The sequence below is a fragment of the Alnus glutinosa genome, chromosome 5 (assembly GCF_958979055.1).
Source record: "Alnus glutinosa chromosome 5, dhAlnGlut1.1, whole genome shotgun sequence".
NCBI classification, from domain to species: domain Eukaryota; kingdom Viridiplantae; phylum Streptophyta; class Magnoliopsida; order Fagales; family Betulaceae; genus Alnus; species Alnus glutinosa.
Window position 1 is genome coordinate 1,081,675 of NC_084890.1, and position 23,771 is coordinate 1,105,445.

The 23,771-nt window shown below is 38.3% G+C and overlaps 1 protein-coding gene across 2 annotated transcripts; it reads right to left on the reverse strand.

Moving 5' to 3' along the window:
* Positions 1 to 1,567: 1,567 nt before the first annotated feature.
* On the reverse strand, positions 1,568 to 11,215 carry LOC133868788 (calcium-transporting ATPase 12, plasma membrane-type-like). Of its 2 annotated transcripts, XM_062305801.1 has the most exons (3): positions 10,757 to 11,215; positions 2,578 to 4,581; positions 1,568 to 1,699 (listed from the first exon to the last, which is right to left on the reverse strand). In XM_062305801.1, the coding sequence occupies exons 1-3, from the start codon at positions 11,045 to 11,047 to the stop codon at positions 1,661 to 1,663; spliced, it is 2,334 nt and encodes a 777-aa protein (XP_062161785.1). In that variant the 5' UTR covers positions 11,048 to 11,215; the 3' UTR covers positions 1,568 to 1,660. The 2 variants fall into 2 exon arrangements, with proteins under 2 accessions (XP_062161785.1, XP_062161784.1); XM_062305800.1 differs by lacking the exon at positions 1,568 to 1,699 and having other exon boundaries at positions 2,185 to 4,581.
* Between the last annotated feature and the right edge of the window lie 12,556 nt (positions 11,216 to 23,771).

The window sequence follows — 23,771 nt, forward strand, 5'->3', positions numbered from 1 at the left end:
CACTCTGCTTACGCTCTAGCTCCCAAGGAGACTTTACGAACGTGACTGGGGTCTGATCGGGCTCATGGGAGGGTTCACTTTTTTGACCACTGAAAGAAAAAAAAGCGACAAAGATAGATGTGTCATTCACAGGCGTACATGTTCTTTGTCTGAGTGAATACAAGTGAATATTGTTCTTTGTCCGAGTGAATATACGTAGTCATACAGACATATATTTTATGGTTGAGTGATTATATATGAAGAGATATATTGAAAAATCAACTGTTTCTGCAGCAGTTGTAGCCTACTGCCGTCACCGGCATGCATGTCTAAAGGATATATCATCAGACATCAGGAGGTTAGAATGCCAACGTGTATACGTAGCACAGTAGCAGTAAACGGCCGGACGGAGAAAGTTCGCACATCACCTGCGGTGGAATGGGGAAACTGTACTTTTACTACTTTCCAGTACCCCGCCGTTATGAAGAGGCAGAAATGAATCCGCCTACTAACGGAAAAGAGAGAGAGAGAAACACTATTACTAGATGCTTGTTTGGGCCTCATGGGCTGAGTAATGCTTTATGATAATTGATAGGAACTAAAGTAGGCTATAAACTGCTTTAAAGGCTGATTAAAGAGCGGGCCATATACAACATGCCACCAAAATGCTAGAATTACAAGTTGTACATCACCAAAACATAATGAGAGGGACCCACGTGTGTGGATCCCACCTCAATAAGGCAAGTGCACTACTTAATTTATTAATTATTATCCAAAAAATTGCCTCCTTTACTGTCACACCAGGATTTTTTTTTAGTTGAATAAGGAAAAGGTTATAGGAGGGATCTTTTTCATTCTTGATCTTGATGGAAGAGAGAATAAAAAAACCTGCGGAAATGCTACCGAAGACAAGGTGGGTAACAACTTATTTAACTAAAACATGGGTACGAAAAATTGACACACTTAGAAACTTTCGAAGCATTCCATCTTTGAAAGACGGTGAATTCTAATCTAATATATGAAATATAGGGAGCAAAATACCAAGTAAAAAAAATATGTGGTTGATTCACAGCATGAATCACCGAAAGAGCATCTACTTCAAGAAGAAAGTTTCCAATCATGAGTAACACGTGATTATTAAATCAAGTCATGTTTAATAAAAAGAGATATGTTCAATCATCTAAAATTTTATATTAAGTTTATGTCAAATTTATGAATCGTGTTAAAAATTATCAACCTCACCCCAAGTGCTACTGCCAAATGATGTTGGTACCATGATTGCGGGGCAATTACTTTGACAAATTAAACGAGGCCACTAAGCCAGTCCATCATGAAGCCGAATTCAGCCCATGAGGCACAAAGCTATTACACAAAAGCCATCAACAAAAGCCCAACTCAGCCCAAAGCTATTAAGCTATTACATAAAACAAATCTTTTAAGTCGGATCTTTTAATAGGACGAAAGGTTTGGCGTCAATAAGTCGCATGCACTATCTACCACTCGCAGACACACGAGGCGTACGAACGTTAAGTCAATAAGTCTCGTCTTCTTCAACCGAAGTCAAGCTCTGCAGCTACTCTTTAGAGAGAGAAAGAGAGAGAGATAGGGTAGGGCCGTAGGGGGTTGCCGGTCATGAAGTACCGTTCGACTTATACACAGACGCCAGTGTGCCAATCAACCCTCAGGTAATGTCATTTGTATCCTCTGCTCCTCTTTGATTCTGAGTTTAATAAAAGGTAAGAAAATTAAACCTCCTAATATGGAAGAATCATCAAAGAAGAAAACTTAGAACAATCAAAGAAAACCAAAATGCTGGAAAAATCATCTAAATTTGGTAAACAGATCAAATCGTGGTGTTTCCCATTATGCAGCTGGCAGATCTTGGTCGAGCAGTACTTGACTCTGTATGACCACCGGAATAGCGGTGGTCGAGCGCTCAATATTGCTTGACCTCTGCTCGAGCGGAGGTTAAGTTGACATTTAATGCCAGTGGAGTGTTCTGCACCGACCTCGATCCGCTCGAGCGGACATCCAGCAGAGTGCCTACACTCCCCGGTTGTCCTACATCACCCAGATTGGAGAAAAACTTTATCCATATATATATATACAACTATAACATAAATATAACTGCTGGTAGTCATGTTTCTACATGCCTTTTTAGTATACTAAAAGTAGAAATTAGTATAAACTATGATGAGACTGGTGTCAAGTTTCCATTAGTGGCAGCTCAAGAGTTGCAGATTCTGAGGGAGCAGAGGGTGTCATGCTAATGGTTCCCATATTTGAGCAAAATGGTCCGGTAAACCAACCCATGATGCAACCTACTGCCCACTTTGTAGCCCAATCATTAGCACATGATATCATTCCAATTAGAAGACAGACGAACCACTGCAACCAATTCAATTTTGGGTTGCCGGTAAGGAAATGTGCAATCTCAATAAAAGACACCTGAAGCACCAGAATAACAACCACCGCCACCCAAAAAAATGGGTTACGATGAATGCCCCTAAAAACATTCTTCTTCTCCAGCTCCCTTGAATTTACTTGGTTAAATACTTGGCAGAGAACGAAACCATTGAAGATAATGGTTTTACTCACCTTCTTGCTGATGCCCAGGATAGCTTGCCCATTGAATTGGAAGGTCAGTAAGATGGCAACCTGATATAGAGCTTGACTGACTACGTTTCTCCACATAGCCTTGGTGATAAGTGGTTCACTTTGTCTCAGTGGCGGCCTGTCCATCAGTTTTTCTGTCAGTGGCTCAGTCAGTAATGCAAGGCCACCTAGAAGGGTCACGATGAAGTTAGCCCAAAGCAATTGGATTGCCGAAATTGGAGAATATCCACAGGACATGGTTGTGATGGAGGTTATCAACAGCCCTGCGATATTCATGGTAAGCTCAAGCTGGATATACTTCCGAATGTTGTCATAAGTACATCTTCCGCACCCGACAATGGTGACCAAGAAACTGAAATCGCCGTCGCGGATGATGATGTCAGAACTTTCTCTGGCCATTTCACTGCTACAACTCTCTATCACAATCCCCACATCAGCTTCCTTTAGGGCCGGAATGTCATTTATTTTGCCTCCAACAATTGCTACTTTGTGGCCTTTTTCTTTCAAACACTGCACTAGAAGGAGCCTGTCTGAAGGGGAGGAGCTTCCCATCACGGTGATTTTTTCTACTTCATTCATCCTCTCCTCGTTGCTGTAGTTTCGGAAGTTTTCAACTTCAAGCACCAATCTATTTGAGTTGGGGAGCAGTCCACACTCGAGAGCTATGCCTTCCAACACTGAGGCATTAGCTTCTGAAACAAGTATGACACTAACTCCAGCATTTGTCCAAGCTTGTATTGCTTTTCTTGTCTCTTCTGTCCAGAACATGTCAACCTCCAGCGGGTGAATGCAAATAGTTGTGACTGAACTCATGGTGAGACAAGCCCAAGGTTCTTGAGCAGTGGCCTTGTCAGACAGCATCTTCCTATTCCAATAAGTGATGGCGAGCGTAATTGCCAAAGGAATTCCTTCCGTTACTCCAACCAGCAACATAGTAAGTGAAGTTGTTAAGGTACTGGTCTTCCCATTTGGTTTGATGACAATTCTCTTGATTGCGTCCATTATCTCTTTACTTGCAGTTGGTTTCCCCTTGAAATCTGGGTGGTTGGAGCCAAAATCTTCCTTTCCAAGCTCAAATTGGAGGAACGACACAATAAGGATGAGGATAGAAATTGAGAGCCCAATAATTTGTAAGCCAGTGCTCACCCGGTCAAGTTTAGCTGGTAATGGGGCCTTGTCGTTGAGGGCTTGAGTAACCTGTTTCATCAACTGACCCCATGTGGTGTCCATGCCCACAGATGTCACTAGCATGCGACCAGTTCCCTCAATCACCTTTGCGCCGTAGAACAGAAATGGGTTCCTGTCATCGATGGTGGACTCTAGACCATCATAATTTAGTTTTAGAAGCTGCTCACCAGATATGAACAAGCCATCAGCAGGGATCTGAGTTCCCCCCTCCAGGCAGACTATGTCACCCACCAAAACATCACCGATGGATACTTTCTGTGGGCATCCCCCTCTGAAGACTTGAACTAATTCCAATGGTTTCTGCTTTGGTGACGTCTTCTGTGAATGTTCGAGCCAGAAGTCACGTAGCCAAGGATCAAGTACAAGTATGATGATGGCAACGATTATGAGTACTCCTTCCTCCCAGCCAGTCCTCCAGCCTTCCTCCTTGATTCCAAAGCCAAGTGACAGCACTGCGGACACGGACAGAAGGACAATAATGTAACTATTGCAAGATGTTACGAGCAATTGAAAGAAGCCTTGCTTAGGAGCATGTGCTGTGGAGAGCGTGCTGGCTATGCGTCGAGAGCGCATGTCTTGCTCATCTCCACGGATTCCGTTCTCTAAATCAGTATCCAGAGCCTTTGCAATTACTTGGATGCCTCCAAAATTCTGTAAGGAATTTAGGTCTTTCTCCTTTACCATTCTCGCTATGTTTTCTTGTTGGAGTTCTGCATTACTTGCCCCATCCAAATTTTCATTTATTGAAACTTCATTTGATGCGGACGAGATTTCCTCCCCTCTTTTGCTTTTAATATCCTGCAAAATATCAATTAGAAGATACATACTGATAAAATAATTCAAAAAAATAAAAAATAAAAAAATTATGCGCGGAAGTAAATATAGAGAAAAGAGAAGGGATTTGAGGTGGTTTAGCCGTTGTAAGTACTTGTGTTCCAGTATGGTCTATTTGTAGGGTAGAATAGATAAATGAGTTTTGCTAGGAATTAGAACAAAGGAAAGAAAAAATCACAAAACAAAACAGAAAAAGAAAGCAGACAAAACCTCCCTAAGCTAGGGGGGGGGGGGGGGGGGGGGGGGGGGGTTAATATATATCGCTAATATGGACATCGACAATGGGCAGTGAGGTAAAGCGAATGCTTTCATTAATATCATGAGTGAAAGTATTGAGTTACACATGTAAATCACGTGTTTGATTAGCTGTAAAACACGTGTTAGATTAGCAGATTAGCTGGCTGGTTAGTTAACTTAACTAGTTAGTTTTACTTCAGTTAGTTAGTTTTTTCTTTTCTGCAGAATGTATATATGCAATTTTGTAAACTCTTGATCGATGATTGAATACAATTCCAAATTCCCAAATTCTCTTTGTTCTCATTTCTAATATGGTATCAAAGCATTCCTAAACCCTAACTTTTCCTTCCGCTCAAACATCTAATCTTCTTCTTATAATCTGATTTCATCTTGTCCATGGAATCAAATTCTTCGATTTCAACACTTTCTACAATGGATTCTAATCCATTGTATCTTCACCATGGCGACAACCCTGGTTCAATCCTAGTTACTCAACTTCTCACAGGCGACAATTACTACACATGGAGCCGATCAATGTTCATGGCCTTGACAGCCAAGAACAAGCTTCAATTCATCAATGGAGCTTTGCCGAAACCTCACTCTTCTGATCCAGATTTCTTTGCATGGACTCGTTGCAATAATATGGTGCTGTCATGGATTATCAATTCAGTTTCTAAGGAGATTGCAGCAAGTGTTATTTCAGTTGACTCTGCAGAAACTATGTGGAATGATCTTCGAGACCGTTTTTCTCAGCAAAATGGACCTCGAATCTTCCAAATTCAGAAGGCTATTTCTGCTATGTCTCAAGAGGATCAATCGGTAAGCAGTTATTTTACTGCTCTCAAAGGACTATGGGATGAGCTTCTCATTTATCGTCCTTTACCTGTTTGTCTTTGTGGAAAATGTTCATGTGGTGTGTTGAAGACTCTTATCGAGTATCACCATCAGGAGTATGTTCTTCAATTCCTTATGGGATTGAATGAGTCTTTTTCCCATGTGAAGAGACAAATTTTGTTAATGGATCCTCTTCCACCCATTAACAAGGTTTTCTCCTTAGTTGTTCAACATGAACGACAAAAAGAAATATTTGGTTCATTAAGCACAATGCATAATAATGCTTCTGCTCTGTTCACAAAAGGTCCTGCTTCTTCTCCATCTTCACATATTCGACCTACTACCAATTTCTCTAATCCTCGGCATGGTAAACCAAGTGCCATCCGTAAAGATCGTCCCACATGTACACACTGTGGTGTTTATGGTCATACCATGGAGAAATGCTATAGACTACTCGGCTTCCCACCTGGTTTTAAATTTACCAAAGGACAGCAAGCTGCAGAACACCATTCTGTTCATCAAGTATCTGAGGCTGATTCATCCACTGCTGCCCCTGCCTCTTATCCAAGAGCAAATTCAGCAATTGCTTTGCCATGATCAAAACAAAAAATTTTGATGTGGTCTCCTCAGTGAATCAGGTTGGAATACCTCAAAATCATCTGGTTCCAAATATGTCAGGTAACCTTTCCACATTTTTTGCTTCTTTCAATAACCATTCACAACATTCTGTTTTTTCTTCAATTTCCACTTTTCAAGTTGCTTCTCGACTTGTTAATCAACCGTGGATCATTGACACGGGTGCCACTGATCATATGGTTTGCTCTCTTTCTTTTTTTACTACTATTACTGCCACCATTTCCAAATTTGTCAAACTACCAAATGGACAGCTTGTCTCGGTTACACATGTAGGTACTGTTAGAATATCTTCTTCTTTAATTCTAACTGATGTCTTATGTGTTCCTTCTTTTTCTTTTAATCTTATTTCAGCAAGTAAACTCACAAAATTTTTCTCTTGTTGTCTCATTTTTCTTGCTGATTTTTTCTTCATCCAGAACCTGTTGACCTGGAAGATGATTGGAGTGGGTAGAGAAAATGCTGGTCTATTCTACCTCCTTAACAATTCAGAATTGCCTCCCTTTACTTTCCCTAATGTTTTAGCTCATAGCCTTTCTGTTAAACAAGTTTCTTCGGATGTATGGCATTTTCGCTTGGGACACTTGTCTGATTCTAGACTAAAATTGCTTAGTCAATATGATTCTAGCATTTCTGTTAATACCAATAATTGCTGTACAGTTTGTCCATTGGCTAAGCAACATCGCTTACCTTTTCCTGTAAGTGATTCAATATCCAATAAAATTTTTGATTTGATTCATTGTGATATTTGGGGCCCTTATTCCACTGATTCACTCAATGATGTTAAATATTTTCTCACCATAGTTGATGATTTTTCTAGATTCACATGGGTGCATCTAATGGTTACTAAGTCTCAAACCCGACATTTACTTGTGTCTTTTATCAATCTTATTGAAACTCAATTCAATACCAAAGTTAAAACTTTAAGAAGTGATAATGGTATTGAATTTCATATGCCTGAATTTTATCAATTCAATGGCATTATACATCAACTCAGCTGTGTTGAAACTCCTCAACAGAATTCTGTTATGGAGAGAAAACATCAGCATCTTCTCAATGTTGCCCACGCATTAAGATTTCAGGCTAATCTTCCTTTGTTTTTCTGGGGTGAGTGTGTTCTCTCGGCTGCTCATATCATCAATCGTATTCCTACACCTACTTTGTCTAATAAAACTCCTTTTGAATGCCTATTTTCTGTTCTTCCTACTTTTTCACATCTTCGTGTGATTGGTTGTCTATGTTTTGCCTCTACTCTTGCAAGAAATCATTCTAAGTTTGATCCCCGGGCTAAGCCTTGTCTTTTCATTGGCTATCCTTATAACATCAAAGGTTACAAATTGTTTGATCTCTCTACTCATACTGTTTTTGTCTCTCGAGATGTTATATTTCATGAAACCATTTTTCCATATCATCCTGAATTTCTTTCCTCTCATCCTTTTTTTCATAACATTGTTCTTCCTGTTCCCATTTCTGATGATGAGACTATTTTTTCTTCTAATCATCCTTCTCTTTCTTCACCTTCTAATGCTGATATTTCTTTTAATTCTGATCTGCATCATGTTATTCCTGTTTCTGATCCGTCTCCTGTCCTTCCTACCATTGCGGATTCTGTTCCTTCTCTTAGAAAGTCTTCCCGGATTAAACATCCACCTAGTTATCTTCAGGATTTTCATTGTCAACTGGCCACATCTTCTCACTCTTCTCCATGTTATTTTCCAAGTTCTTCAGGTAATCCTTATGCTCTTTCCTCTGTTCTTTCTTACAATAAATTGTCTCATTCTTATAAACAATTTGTTCTTTCGGTTTCGTCTTCCATTGAGCCTACTTTTTATCACGAAGCAGTTCAGCATTCTTGCTGGCGTAATGCTATGCAAGCTGAAATCAAGGCCCTTGAGGATAACAATACTTGGACCCTTATGCCTTTACCTCCTAACAAAACTCCTATAGGTTGCAAGTGGGTGTTTAAGATCAAACACAATTCTGATGGTTCCATTGAAAGGCATAAGGCCCGGCTTGTAGCAAAATGATTTACTCAATGTGAAGGCTTGGATTACTTTGAGACTTTCTCTACAGTGGCAAAATTGACCACTGTTCGGTGTTTATTAGCATTGGCAGCCATTAATAATTGGCATCTTCATCATTTAGATGTCAATAATGCCTTCTTACATGGTGATCTTGATGAAGAAGTCTTCATGAAGCCTCCTCCCAGTTTCATCTCTAAGGGGGACACTCGGGTTTGTAAAATGAACAAATCCATTTATGGCTTGAAGCAAGCCTCTCGGCAGTGATTCTCAAAGTTCTCTTCCACCTTATTTCTTCATGGTTTTACACAATCTAAATCCGATTACTCTCTGTTTACTAAGTCCACAGGATCCTCTTTTATGGCTCTCCTTGTTTACGTGGATGACATCATTTTGGCAAGCAATGATACACAATCTATTACTGATTTTACTGTGTTTCTGAATACTCATTTCAAACTCAAAGATTTGGGTCCTTTGAAGTTTTTCCTTGGCTTGGAGATTGCTCGGTCTAATGCTGGAATTTCTTTGTGCCAATGCAAGTTTGCTTTGGACATCTTAAGTGATACTGGTCACTTGGCTGCTAAGCCTTCTGCTTTTCCGATGGACTCTAATGCTAGATTTTCTGCTTCGGATGGTGAGTTGCTTGATGATCCTAAGTCCTATCGCAGGTTGATTGGTAGGCTACTCTATCTCACTATTACTCGTCCTGACTTAACCTATGTTGTCCATACCTTAAGTCAGTTCATGCAGGCCCCTTGAAAGCCTCATTTAGATTCTGTATTTCGGATCCTTCGTTACATCAAAGCTGCTCCTGGTCAGGGCTTGTTTTTTCCAGCTTCTTCCCCTTGTCATTTAAAGGCATTTTGTGATTTTGACTGGGCCAGTTGCCCTGACACCCACAGATCAGTTTCCGGGTTTTGTGTTTTTCTGGGAAATTCTCTGATCTCTTGGAAATCTAAGAAACAAACTATTGTTTCTCGTTCTTCTGCTGAGGCCGAATATCGGTCTATGGCTGCTGCTTGTTGTGAGATTACTTGGTTGTTCCAGCTTCTCAAAGATTTCCATATTTTGCATCCTCAAGCTGCTCTTTTATTTTGTGACAGCAAGGCTGCTTTGCACATTGCTGCTAATCCGGTCTATCACAAACGAACTAAACACATCGAGATCGATTGTCATGTTGTGCAAGAAAAAATCCAACATGGTTTAGTTCGGACTTTACATGTTACTTCCTCTAATCAGTTGGCTGACTTGTTTACTAAGCCTCTTGGCTCTACTGTTTTTCAGTCTTTGTTATCCAAGATGAACATTCTCAACATCCATTGTTCATCTTGAGGGAGGTATTGAGTTACACATGTAAATCACGTGTTTGATTAGCTGTAAAACACGTGTTAGATTAGCAGATTAGCTGGCTGGTTAGTTAACTTAACTAGTTAGTTTTACTTCAGTTAGTTAGTTTTTTCTTTTCTGCAGATTGTATATATGCAGTTTTGTAAACTCTTGATCGATGATTGAATACAATTCCAAATTCCCAAATTCCCTTTGTTCTCATTTCTAATAGAAAGCATCCCATCTAGCTAGCTAGGTTATGCGCAGCCCACTGTGAACTTTACGAACAGACCAATTGGGGATTCTACATAGAAGAGTTCGAGCTTCGGAGATAAATGGTTCTAGGCGCCACTAAACAACTCAAGAGGTAGGCCCTGCCCCTGGTTGAGAAATGCAGACACCATCACATGCATGCGAGTCTCCCTAGCTCAAAAGTGACTTTATTGGATCCTATCTCCGCCGCCGCCTGTTTGACGGCGAGAAGGATGGCTCTGACCTCACCCATAGATGAGTCTCCTGGGGGAAGGAACTTTTTCTGTTCAAGCTAGCGTAAAGAAGATTTCAAATGAATCTCGTCAAGTAGCAACTCCCATAGAAAAAGCTTTCAAAATGCGCTGGAGGGGTATTTGTTGCTTGATAGATAAGAAAAGTGAAGTTTTTTTTAATGGGTTTTTTAATTTTGTTTTTCTAAATTGTCTTGAAAGTGTATGGAGTTCATTGCTGACTGTGGTTTTTCTTTTATCTTTTTAATCTTAATATTGTCATTGTTTGGTGGGCGATGGGGTCTTCCTGTGATTTTCTTCATTTCTGTTAATTTCTGAAATCATACAGAAGCACATGCATGCAAGGCCTAGCAAAGAAATGTAGTGATAACTGACAAGATTAATCATCTTCGGTGGTCAGTAGGGTTAGTCATAAATTGCACTAAAAAGTGTGTTTCCTTGAATTTCTTAAGATTATATCAGATTCTTTGTCGTGGCTGTGAGTGCTGAAGCAAGTATAAGGCTAAGCCTAGACCAACCAAACTTAAATTATAGTCGGGCACCATAGAAATAATTTATCCAGGAGAGACCAGACAGAAAACTTACTGCTTCTGCTGTGCCATCGGTGCTGATGATACTGTAATAAGAAGTAGATGATGAAGTACTTGATCTGTCAAGAGCAAGAGAAGCCTTGTTGGCTCTATCTGCTCTCAATTTGCGATTTCGCTCCCTAAGAATGAGAAGTCGCACCCTAAGAATGAGATAAATCCTGCTCCAATGGGTACTTGGGGTGTTACTGGGTATTAGCAAAACCGCTTGCTGAGACTCCAGATCTCCATCATGGCTAGAGATGTTGGTTGACATCTGGCTTGTGTGAATTTCCCCGGAAATATTCATCCAAAAAAAAAAAATTTGCCAAGAAATTATACAGGGCTTTCTGCACCAGCTCAATATGCAATATGTAGACACTACTGTATATGCATGTCTGATAGAAATTAAGATATTGAAGTGAATATGAAGGTTTCGGTGAGGATGATCAGAGAGTTCGCTTTGTTAAATTCTGGTTGTCTGATGGGCACGCATGTTTTAGAATGTAAGGCGCGCGGTATTTATAGCGGGGCAATCCCTCGTGGGGAAATTACGTTGAAGAAACGGACGTGCCGTCTCGCCTTTTTTATACGTGCATATATGAAAACGCGTGGGATAAAAACGCAACTAATAACTCACCCTCATGTGAGGGGGTGGGGGGGAGAGTGCACATGTTCTGCACTTTGAAGTTTTTCTACCATTTCCCTAAAAAAAGATATATATATATATATATACTTGCAAAAACAGGATTTGGCTTAAGTATTGTGAAAAAAATTACAGTATGTGTTGTAGTTTTTTAACAATTCAGATTTAATTTTACTTTCTTTTTCATAAAGAACTTGGAATTAAATTTAAAGGGTTGAAAAAACTATAGCAAATAATTAAGCCAAATCCTACAAAATAATTAGGAGCATAATTATCACAACGTTGAAAGGCCTAATCTGAGTTATTACACTGTTTTTGCTGATTTGAATAAATGAAATTTAAAAGAGAAGAGCATTATTTTAATAAGGATAAATTTTAAAGAAACTTTACTTAACCTCGTGATCTTTCATCACATATGTAATTACTTCCATAAGCTTAAAAAACTCTCAATTTTGTGTATTTATCTTTCAGGGTTTTTTTTTTTTTTTTTTTAAATTTCATCATTCCGTTAGGATTTTCTTTTAAATCTTAATAGATAGGTGTCAAAATTCTCAAAATACTATTCTTTATTAGGAAAAAAAAATTGCAAGAATTTAGGCATTGTCTAGAATTTAATAGAATTTGCAAAAATACTCACGCTTGAATCTTTAAAATATATATAAACATGAGTATTTTGAGAATTTTGACAGGATTTCTTTTTTTTTTTTTTTTAAAAAAAAAATTAAAGATAAATAAACTAAATTGAGAGTTTTTGAAATTCATGGAATAATTACAAGAGCGGTAACTAGAGTTCCCCATAAATTTTTCTTTCTAACTGGGATTGGGGTTTTCAATTCAATCTATTGAATAAACATATGTTACGAACTTACAATATGTACAAAAATATATAATTTTTTGAAACATTTTAAATTTTCCACCCTGCTTGCCATCTTCCCGGACGTTTCCTCGAAGGTCTGGTTCGAGTACTTGTGTATTTCTTTGGTCAAAGTTCTCGAAGTAGTTGTGGCAAATACAAATGGTTTGAAAGCCGCTTCGGATTTCCGATCCTTGACTCAAAACATACGTATAATGTCTATGCTAACCATATTGATGCTCATTGGAGTTCCTTTTTTCATTATTATTATTATTATTATTATTATTATTTTCTCTTTTGAACAAAGTTTTTACTAGGAGGTTTCCTCGAAGGACAAAAGTTTCCTACAAACTAGTTTGTAGGAAATTTCATACGACCCACATATAAGATTGACATGTGTCCATTAGCATGTGAGAAACACATGTTGTTTTAATAGCACGTGCTTCTCACATACTTTTTTAATAGTATTAAAAAAAAAAAAAGTGTTTCTCACATGTTTAAAAGATACATGTCACTCTTATATGTGGGTTATATGAAATTTCCTATAAATTGGTTTGTAGGAAATTTCTGTCCTTCCTCGAAGTTTCTTTTATATATATATATATATATATATATATATATATATATGCATTACAAAAAATGGATAAAGTTCTTGTTGCAGTTTCCAGGTGATTCTTTCATAGCTGGAGAGTGCCCCAAGTGGAATAAGCCCCCAAATAATAGTATTATTGATAATATTGATAAAGAAAATAAGAAAAAAAAATAATGGATTAGGCACTAATTATAGTACACAACCATTTTGCACAATAAATAAATAAATAAAGTGCATTATCTCTTACACATAAATATCATAGAAGCCTAGGAACACGTATATTATTATTATTTTTTTTTTTTTTAAAAAAAAAAAAACCACACAAATCTTATAATTCTTTGAACAATTTCTATCCAACAAATTATTAGAATCACTTCATAAAATCCGTCACAATTTCTTTCGGCAAGCAAGATATAAGAGGCCTGGGGCTGCCACTACCAGCTCGTCTGCTTGACCACCAACAAGCTCTTGCTTCCAGCCTCTCTACCTCTCCCTTCGACCATCTCTCACACCAATTAAATCAAAGTAAAGACACATCACCAGTGGTCCTCTGCTTCTTTTTAGATCTATATACAAGTTACGGGGCATGCCGACGATCACGGGGGAGGGAATATTTGGAATGCAAGGAGTGATATTGTTATATGGAATCGACATTGAATAATCGCAGGTATTGTCAAATTAATGGCTCGATTGGGTGTGCGATTTTTAAAAAAATTGTGAATACCAAGAGAGTTTGATTTTTGAAATTATGTTTGGACGGTTTAAAAAACTTGAGACAAAATTAAAAAAAAAAAATATATATATATATATATATATATATATATATATATATATATAGAGAATTTAATATTTAAAAAATAGTATTTAAAAACAAATTAAATTTTTTTCTCATACAAACATGCCATAAGGTATGCGACAATAAACATAGCGGCTCAATATGTGAATGCATGAAGGCCTCGTTTGGTTTGCGGAATGGTCATTCCATTAGAAAAATGAATAGTTATTCCTGAGAATAAAATGTAATGGAATGTAATGGCTATTCCTATTCTTTTGGTTGGTAATAATTCACACATTTTAATCGGAGTTCAAAAAAAATTACTAAAAAAACCCTACATTATATATATATATATTTTAAAAAAATCAAATTAAAAAAAAACCAAAAAAAAAAAATTGAAATAAACTAGTGGGTGGCTGACCACCCATTGGGGTGGCTGGCCACCCACTGTTGAACCGAAGGTGGCCACAACCACCTCCGAGTGGCCTCCGGGGTTGGCTGTGGCCACCCCTAAAGCCCATCGAGGGTGGCCAGCCACCCCCGACAAGAATTAGGAGTGGCCTATGCCACCCCCACTTGCTCCAGGGATGGTCGTACCACCCTCGGAACGCCTCAGTGGTCCCCCCGAGGCATTCCAGGAGTGGTGCGACGTCCACCCCTGGCTCTCCATAGTGGCTTTGGGGTGGTCGGCCAACCACTTTGGGTTTTAGATTTACTTTTTTTTTTATTTTTTTTTTATTTTTATATCTTTTTTATAAAAAAATATTTGAAAGAAAATAAAAAAATGAGTTTTTTTTTTTTTTTTTTTTTGAAAAATGTCGTCTTTACCCTAAATAATAGCTATTTCTCTAATTTTTTAGAGGAATATGTATTCTTCTTCGTAAGGGAATAGTTATTCCAATGGGAATAGCTATTCTATGGAATATACCCCTACCAAACTAAAGAATAGTTATTCCTATAGAATAGTCATTTCATTCCAGGGGCCTATTTCGCGAACCAAACGAGACCGAAGTGATCAAATATTTACATGTGAAGGGAATATTGAGGACACTAGACACGTAAGGCTGCTGAAGAAAAGCTGTGTATTGGAAAAGAGAGGAAATCTCTTGCCAGGTGTTAGGTCTGGATTCAAATTCACCAAAACAGGCCTTGGGTATGTAGTTCCAAAATATGTGGGCTGGCCAATGATCGAATGTAATGTGGGCCTTATTCTCGCAGTCAATGAAATGGGAGTAAAACGCAACTAACAAGGAGGCGGTTGTCACGTGCACCCGCGCGGGGATCAAATCGCCTATCTAAAATTGGGAATGCTTATCTAAAAAATAAAAATTGGGAATGCTTGGACGACCTTCGCCAGAGAGGCAACAAAGGTTGATGGAGATGCCTGTGATGTTGATGAAGCGAAGGTACCTAGTAGAGGCTAGGGAGCTAAAGTTGCTGACAACTTTAGTGAACGGAGGGCTTCGACTTCCGATCTATCATAGGGCTTCGCCGACGCTGTGATGTCAGTGTTCATCTCTCTCTCTCTCTCTCTCTGCAACAATGCATGTGTGCCAATAAACAAAAAGACAATAGGCTTATAGGCCTCATCATGGGTTCAGATCGGCTTTGTAATGGACTATGGAGTGGGCTATAAACGGGCCAATCTAACCAATCGATCAAAGCAGTCAATGCGGATCGTCTCCATTTTCATCCGGCCACTAATAGATTGGGTTTTTTTTATAGATGGTTTTTAATGATTTTTTTAGTCAAAATTTAGCTCCAACCCAAATTAGACTCTCTCAAATTATTTATTCGAATTTCCGTTTGTTTCGGCGTAAAATGACTTCTGGAAAATGATTTCGACATTTTTCGGTGTTTGGTAGGGGCGAAAATAATAGTCAACCAGAAAATGATTTCTGTTTGACAAAAAATGCTTAGTAAATTTTGGAAAATGATTTACGCTTTTTTTTTTTTTTTTTTTTTTTTTTTTTCCGAAGACGCCAGACGCGGTCGATCTATTTTAAACGACACAGTCGACGTTTACGTTCAAACAGCCGACCATCATCGAAATATTGCCGGTATCGGAATCCGACAACATCCGGTTAATGTCGCCGGAATCCGGTCAGCCCAGATTCCGGCGACCAATCTGGCCCGATCTGGTCAGAGAGCCGGATTCCGGCCATCTGGCTGGATCTGGCCAGAGAGTCGGATCCTGGCCGGATCTAGCTAGAGAGGCCGGTTCCCGACCGGCTCTGCCAGAGAGACCGGATCCCGGCCGAATCTGGCCAGAACGGCTGGCTAGCCGGACGGATCTGGCTAGATCCGGCCTCTCTGGCCAGATGGCTGGAATCCGACTATTCCAGATTCCGACGAAACTGTTCGGATTCCGGCCTTTATCTCGAATTCTAGTTATATTAGTTGGAATCAGGTAAAAATGGTCAGAATCTTGTCGGTCAGTGACCGAATCTCGTCATCGATGATTTTTATATTATTTTATATTAATATTTATATGTTTTGAATAAAAATTAATTTTTATAGGTTAATATGATTGAATGAAAATATGAAAAATATTTGTGATTTTCTGTACGCGCCAAACACCGAAAAATGCTTTCGACGAAAAATATTTTCTAGAAAAATGACTTCCCTGAAACCATTTTACGACGAAAATCATTTTACGTCGAAACAAACGGAGCATTAAGAGAATTCAGGCATGTGATTATGAGATTTCACTTATGGGAGCCACCTAACCAAATAAAAATTAGGGGTGGGCATCAGTTCGGTAGGCGGTTAATTCGGTCGGTTAACCGACTTTTGTCAGAATGCAGTCGGTGAATTTATTTCGGTTAAGTCAGTTAAGCAGTTAATACGCTGTCGGTTAAACGGTTAATAGGCTATCGGTTAAGTCGGTAAAGCGGTTAATAAGCGGTCAATTAAGTCGGTAATGCGGTTAATAGGAGGTCGGTTAAATCGGTTAACATTCGGTTAACATAGGTAACGAAACGACGTTGTTTTGATTTTTTTAAAGGAAAAAATAAAAAATAAAAAAAATAAGAAGAATAAGAAGAAGAGATCAAACATTTCATTATTACTAAAACAACGTCATTTCGTTTTATGTCGGTTCGGTTAATCGGCCGGAATAAAAGAAGGTTCAGTTCGGTTACCGCTTAAAAAGCGGTTCGGTTGCCGAACTGACTTTTGAAACAAAATTTTATACCGACTACCAAACTAAAAATTAGTCTGTAGGCGGTCGATGACGGTTCGGTTCGGTAAGCGGTAGGTGGATAATTTGCCCACCCCTAATAAAAATTGAGTTGCCCAACTACTTATCCGGTCAGGTGGGTCTCATAAGTAGTATCTCACAATCACCTATCCAAATTCTCTCAAATTTTGACAAATAATTTGAGGGGATCGTAATCCTAAAAAAACAAAAATCACAAAAACTTCCATAGTTTTTTGGATTTACTACAATTCCTCACCAATTTTTTTTTTTTTTTTTTTTGGATTTGCGCAATTTCTGTGTCTCCAACATGAGCACAATAGTTGAAGCTCAATGGCGGCGAGCATGCGGAAACAAGTTTTTTGGCTTTGCATGGTGGTTCAAGCTATCAGTGAGTATGGTGAGCGTCCATGTCATTTGATAATCAGAATAGTTTGGAAAAATAGTTTTAGGCAATACCATCAACATTGTTTTCGCAATAATTAGGTCTTTAATTTTTTTTAAAAAAATTTAAATAGGCATCTTCGTCGATTTACTGTTTAACTAATTAATAATGTGTTATATGACTATTGCTTGACACGTTATACGCTATCTATATGTGTCACATGACACAATAACATTAAAATATTAATTTATTATAGATGAGAAATTTTATTTTTAACTTTTTTATTTAGAGTATATTTGTAATTTAAAACATATAATTGTGTTACGTGACACATACGGTTGGCACATGACATGTTAAATGAGTAATATGATCATCTTTGTTTCAAATGAAATGGATAGTATTTATATCATGATCAAAATTTAAAGTTAGTACATCTAATGATGTACATAATTTCACATTATTTAAATTTTTAAAAGGCCTACCAATATTGACTTCATATACATAGTTAAATACATTAACCTTTTAAATCATGATCATAAAATGAATACTTTGACATGATAAGTTGACATAGAGACTTATTTAAAATTAGAAGAAATTTTTTTTTTGAGAACTTAATTTTGAAATTAAAAACATAAAAATTAAATTAAAATTGAATGAAAATTAAAGGAGTAAATTTGTTTTTGTTTTTGTTTTTTCCAGCCGGGTCTTAATTGACATTTCGTTGAAAAATAATTTTTACGTACCACTTGTACATCTTTTGTACATCATTTTTCTAAATCAACTATTGAATTTGTAGGACTCACAAGGATTCAGGGTATCCCAGAGGGCTCATTTGTAGACGAGACCACGGGTCCAGCTGTCCCACACACAGTAGTAGATTGTCCGTGTGTAAAGGTCCATGAACATCCCTAGACTAATCCCCAGCCACTAAGAGTACGGGGCGTTGAGTCACATGCTTTTTACTTGAGGTGGCTAGCCCTAAGAGGCAGTTTGCACTTGGTGGGTCTCGAACTCGCAACATCACGGGTATCAAACCCTAGAAGCCTTGAGCTTTTGACCACCAAGCCAATACATTTGCACCAATACATTTGACTCGAGAGCTATGGATTCCAACTGTTAAGTGTCCCCCTTTCTCCTAAGCTGCCTTTTATGGAAGAGGAAGGCTTAATGGACTTTATCATGGTTAGAGGATAAAATATACTTGGTCAAAGAATCCTCCAGATAAACAGAAAATCCTCCAGCAGCTTACTCCCTCTCCTTGATTTCCTCTAAATTCTCCTCAGCCGCTTGACATCATCGACTTGCAGAATCTCATCCCTGATTTCCTCTTCATTATTTTCATGTTTTCCTCCATATTTTACTGCATGATTCACGGGATGTGCTCCCCTTAATGAGCCTATATATTGTTCACTCTTGTAACTGAAGAAGTAACAAAATCAGTAATGATGTAGTCTTTTGTTACCTTGTCTTCTCTTCTTCCTCTCATCTGTTTCTTGTTCTCCTCTTGTTCTCCTCTCTGTCTTCTCCTTATATTTTATTTTTACATGGTATCAGAGCACTTTGGCTAACACCTCACGATCTTGGTTTCTTCTTCGCTGCAGCACACTCTTTTAGCCCTTTTATGAAACATGTCTCACCCATCACATGGTTCTGCCTAAAAACAGAGCTTCATCTCTGCCACTCCCAAGCCCCAACATCCCAACTCCATCCACACAGAAACTCTCCCAGTTTCTAATCTATCTCAGTTTTCATGTCCATTTTCTCTCTTTCACTCACAAAAAAAAAATACAGATCACTAGTCCTTTGTCGCCGTCGTAGAGGGTCGTACCACCACCATGAGATCTCTGACCTTCCAGTCTCCGCCAACGACTTACTGCACGAGTCGCCTCCATCAACCTCAGACGCACCATTGTTCCCAGTCCAGGTGTCTCCTCCGGTCCCCTCTTCGGCTACTTCTCCGGCCAAATTTTCCACCTCTGGCGGCTGCAAATCCTCCAGTTTTTGGAGTTTCTTTGGTTTTTGATTCTTGTTACTATCGTGTTTTTATATTTGTTTAATTTCATTTTCTCCTTCTTTTTTTTTTTTTGTATTGTACTATGTAAGAGAAGATGCTAGAAAGAAAAGAAAAGAAAAAGAAAAAAAGGGAATCAGAAAATCTAGAAGGCTAGAAGTTGCTCGGTGTGCAAAAAAGTAAAAAATAAAAGTTATCTCTTTTTGGCCCATTGTTGGCCCAATCTCTTACTTGTGGTAATGTCTAAAACCCAAGCTCATTTTAAGCCCTTTGTTGGCTATTTTCTTTTGGCCCATAGTTGGCCAATCTTTGACTTTGTGGTATTGTTAAAAAGACTTAGGCCTAGCTTTTTTGGTATTGTTAAAAACCCAGGCTATTTTCAGCCTATAGTTGGTTATCATCTTGGCCCATAGTTGGCCCTAATTCTGGCTTTGAGGTACAATTTGAAGACCCGGCCAATTAAAATAAAAATAAAAAATGATGATGATGATCAGAAGAAGCAGACAAACTGATAGAAGTTTCTCCCATCAGTTTGCGGGGGAGTGTGGTAGCAATCCAACTGATGATTAAAAATAAGAATTTTGGTTTTGTAAATTAATCGGTTTTCACAACTACGTGGATTTTAATTTTTATAACCGCAATAGTACGAGACTTTGCAGAATTGGACTAAGGAGGGTATCGTCCCACAAGGATTGGAGGTTGTTTTGCTATGAAATACTCAAGACGTTTCCTAATTTAATTTTGAAAAAGAAGATTTGTTTAGGTTTATCACTAAGATAATATGAACTAAAACAATTAAAATGGAGAGATTTTAAGAAAAAGAAAAGTATAGGGCATTGATTTCACTCAATCTTCATACACATGGCATACTATATTCCTCTCGGATTTCCTTCACAAGTATAATATGAGCGCGTAATGATTGTCAATCACACGACGATCTCAACATGAAATTACTTTAATTTAAAGATAATGATAATCCATCTACTTATACGTTAGTCATTCAACTAAAATCTAGGGTTGAATGATTCATGCTCCCTAGTATGGACTATAAGACCTTTTTAATAAGCATACACATCTGTGGAAAAAGTATAAATCATCTTAAGTTAGCACATAATCTCCACATAAAATTACACTAGAATTGAAAAGCATCAAAGCAATAGTTAAACTAAAAGAGTATAGAGTAATACATGTTCCCTAGCATGATTCATCAAATTCACATAAATTATGTCATAAGCATCATTACATAACCAAATCTAGGCTATGTAATCATTACACTTGTATGGAAATCCAAGAATAGTACAATCAAACCATGGTACTTAGAAAGAATTCATCAACACCCTACAACTAAATTAGCTACTCATAGAGATATGGGATTCTCTTATAGGAGAAGAAGAACCCATTTCTCTAAGACGTCTAGGAACTACAAATCACACCAACAAGATGAAAAACAACTTAATTTAATGAAGGAATCTAACCTAACAACTAAGAATAATAAAAAAACAAGCATTAAAGGAAAGAAAATCTAAGAAAAGCATTAAAGAACTAGCTAAAGACTCTGGAATTTTAGTATTCCAGAGTTGTATTAAACATAAAATGACACAAACAAGAGAAAGAAGAAGAAAGAAGTTGCTGGAAAATGTAAAGAACACTTGCATCAACTAGATTCAAACTTTACTTTACTAAAAACAGATTTAAAATAAGTTACAACATCAACATACCTTAAAACTAAGCTCTCTGGAAAACATGAAGAAAAGGGTGCATCACATGAATGCACAAAAACAAAAATTAAGAAAAACAACTAAAAACTCTCCTTTTTCTAACTCTCATGTCCCTCCTTTATTTATAGAGGATTTGGTACAACACATCTACTTCAAACAATCACTCTCAGTCGCACAAAATGATGGTGACCACATTTGATTAGAACCGCACAACTTGAGGATGATTTTATGCCACACAAAAATCTGCCGACATCTGAAGATCTTTCTGAAATATCCGATGTCGATCGATCGATTTATTTTGCCTTGAATGTTTCGATCGATCGAATGTAGATCGATCGCTTTAAGTTCAACTGCAGAATCGATCAATCGACTTTTCACGCAAGGAAATTTCGATCGATCAAAAGTACTTGATGGATTTTCCTCTTCCTGCAGGAGCACTTGAACTTCAAATGTCTTCATGAGGCTTAACTTGCTGATTTTTGCTCCTGTTTCCAATTATGACCTAAAAAAGAGATGAAACACTAAAACATAATAACACATTATTTAACAACACATTTTAAGGTTTAACATATGCAAATTAAGGGGCTTTGAATGTAAACATTCAATGCTTATCAAAGTGTTAGAGGATAAAATATCCTCGGTCAAAGAATCCTCCAGATAAGCAGAAAATCCTCCAGCAGCTTACTCCCTCTCCTTGATTTCCTCCGGATTTTCCTCAGCCGCCTGACAGCATCGACTTGCAGAATCTCATCCCTGATTTCCTCTTCATTATTTCCATCTTTTCCTCCATATTTTACTGCATGATTCACGGGATGTGCTCCCCTTAATGAGCCTATATATTGTTCACTCTTGTAACTGAAGAAGTAGCAAAATCAGTAAAGATGTAGTCTTTTGTTACCTTGTCTTCTCTTCTTCCTCTCTTCTGTTTCTTGTTCTCCTCTTCTTCTTCGCTCTGTCTTCTCCTTATATTTTATTTTTACATGGTATCAGAGATTCAGGGCCTTAGACAATGTTAGGCTTTCCCTCCCATTGTACACGTGTTTGGACTATAGTGCCATACGTGAGGAGGTGTATTAAGAGTCCCACATTACCAAGGTATACCTGGGTTGTGGGCTTTATAAGCCTTGAGCAAACCACTTTCCTTAAGGTGCCTTTAGGGAAAGGATTGGGCCTTCCCTCCAACTGCCGTTCTGATTCAATACACTTGTTTGGACAATAGTGCCACACGTTAGGAGGCATGTTAAGTGTCTCTTTTTCTCCTAATGTGCCTTTTGTGGAAGAGTAAAGCTCAATGGACTTTATCACCAACCATGACACTTCATCATCTAAAACCAGTATGATCGATGTTAACTCCAGCATTTTTCAAACCTTCTATTGCTTTGCTTGTCTCTGTCTAGCCCATGTCAAATAGTACTGCTCATAGCTTTAGTGTTAGCCATGCATCTTTGTCAATGCAGATAGTTAAGACCGAACCCATGGTGAGCCAAGCCAAAGGTTTTTGTGCCAAGGCCTTGTTAGACAACATCTTCTTCACCAATAGTCAATGTAGCGCGAGATTACAAAAGGTATTCCTCCCTTTACTCCAAGCAGTGACATAGTAAGTGTGGCTATTAAGGTACTGAACTTGCCATTTGACTTCATGAAAATTCCGCTGATCGCATCCATTATTGGAGTTGGTTTCCCCTTGAGCTGTGGGAGCTTAGATTTAACATCTTCATCTCCAAGCTTTAAACGGAGAAACAATACTAAAAGGATGAGGATAGGGATTAGAAGGCCAATAATATGTAATACAGTATTCACTTTGTCAAGTTCTGCTGGTAATGGGGTCATGCCGGGGGTTCGGCTAACCTGACTCATCAATTGACCCAATGTTGTATTCGTGCCCACTTCTGTAACCAGCATGCCACCAATCATCTTTGCACTATAGAAAGAAATGGCTTATTAGCATCAATGGTGGAACAATGATCCATATCTAGTTCTAAGGATTCGCCTTTGCACCTTTGGAGTACTAGAGGCTCCCTCTCGAGGGGCACTACGTACGTGATCACCTACTAAAATATCAGAGCTTGACACTTCTTTTTCGTGTCCCCCACTCTTGACTACAAATTTTCAAGGCATTTTTGATGGGTTTTGTTTTCCTAACATATTTTGCGAAAGGTGGAGCTCTAAGTAGTTTTGTACCACAATCACGATGATAATAGCAATTGTGTTGACCCCGTAGAGAAACCATTGGTCATGCCGTTGAAACCAAAGAAAAGTGACAGCCCTGCAGCCAAGACTAGAAGCCAAACAGTTTAATCATTGCTAGCATTTAGGAGACATGTAAAGAAGCCCGGTTCAGGACTCTGTGTTAGGGATACTGTGCTGGCTTGCTCATCGCTAGGGAGTCCGTTCTGATCTCATTCAGGATCCAAAGACTCTGCAATTCCTTGGACGCCTCCAAAATTCTGTAAGGAATCCAAACCCTTCTCCGCTGCAATCTTGGCAGCGTGGGCTTGTTGGAGTTTTGCATCATTTGAATCCATATTTATGAAAAACACGAGGGACTGCTAAAGAGATTTCAATTTCCACAATTGGCAGTACTGTTTGTGGGTTCTGAAATTTAAAAAAGAAAAGAAAAAGAAAACTGATAAGAAATGGGGTTCAAATCTTGAAAGAGACACGTTCGATGTGTAACAATACACCCTAACGACACAATATTATCCTAGGAAGTTTGGCTTATGGGAGCCAAAGCGGACAATATTGTGTCGTTGGGGGTGGGTCGTTACAAATGGTATCAGAGTCGTTGCCCAGCTTAAGATGGGGAAGCGTGCACAAGCCTTTGAGGGTCGCCAGCATGCACTTTTTGGGACGCC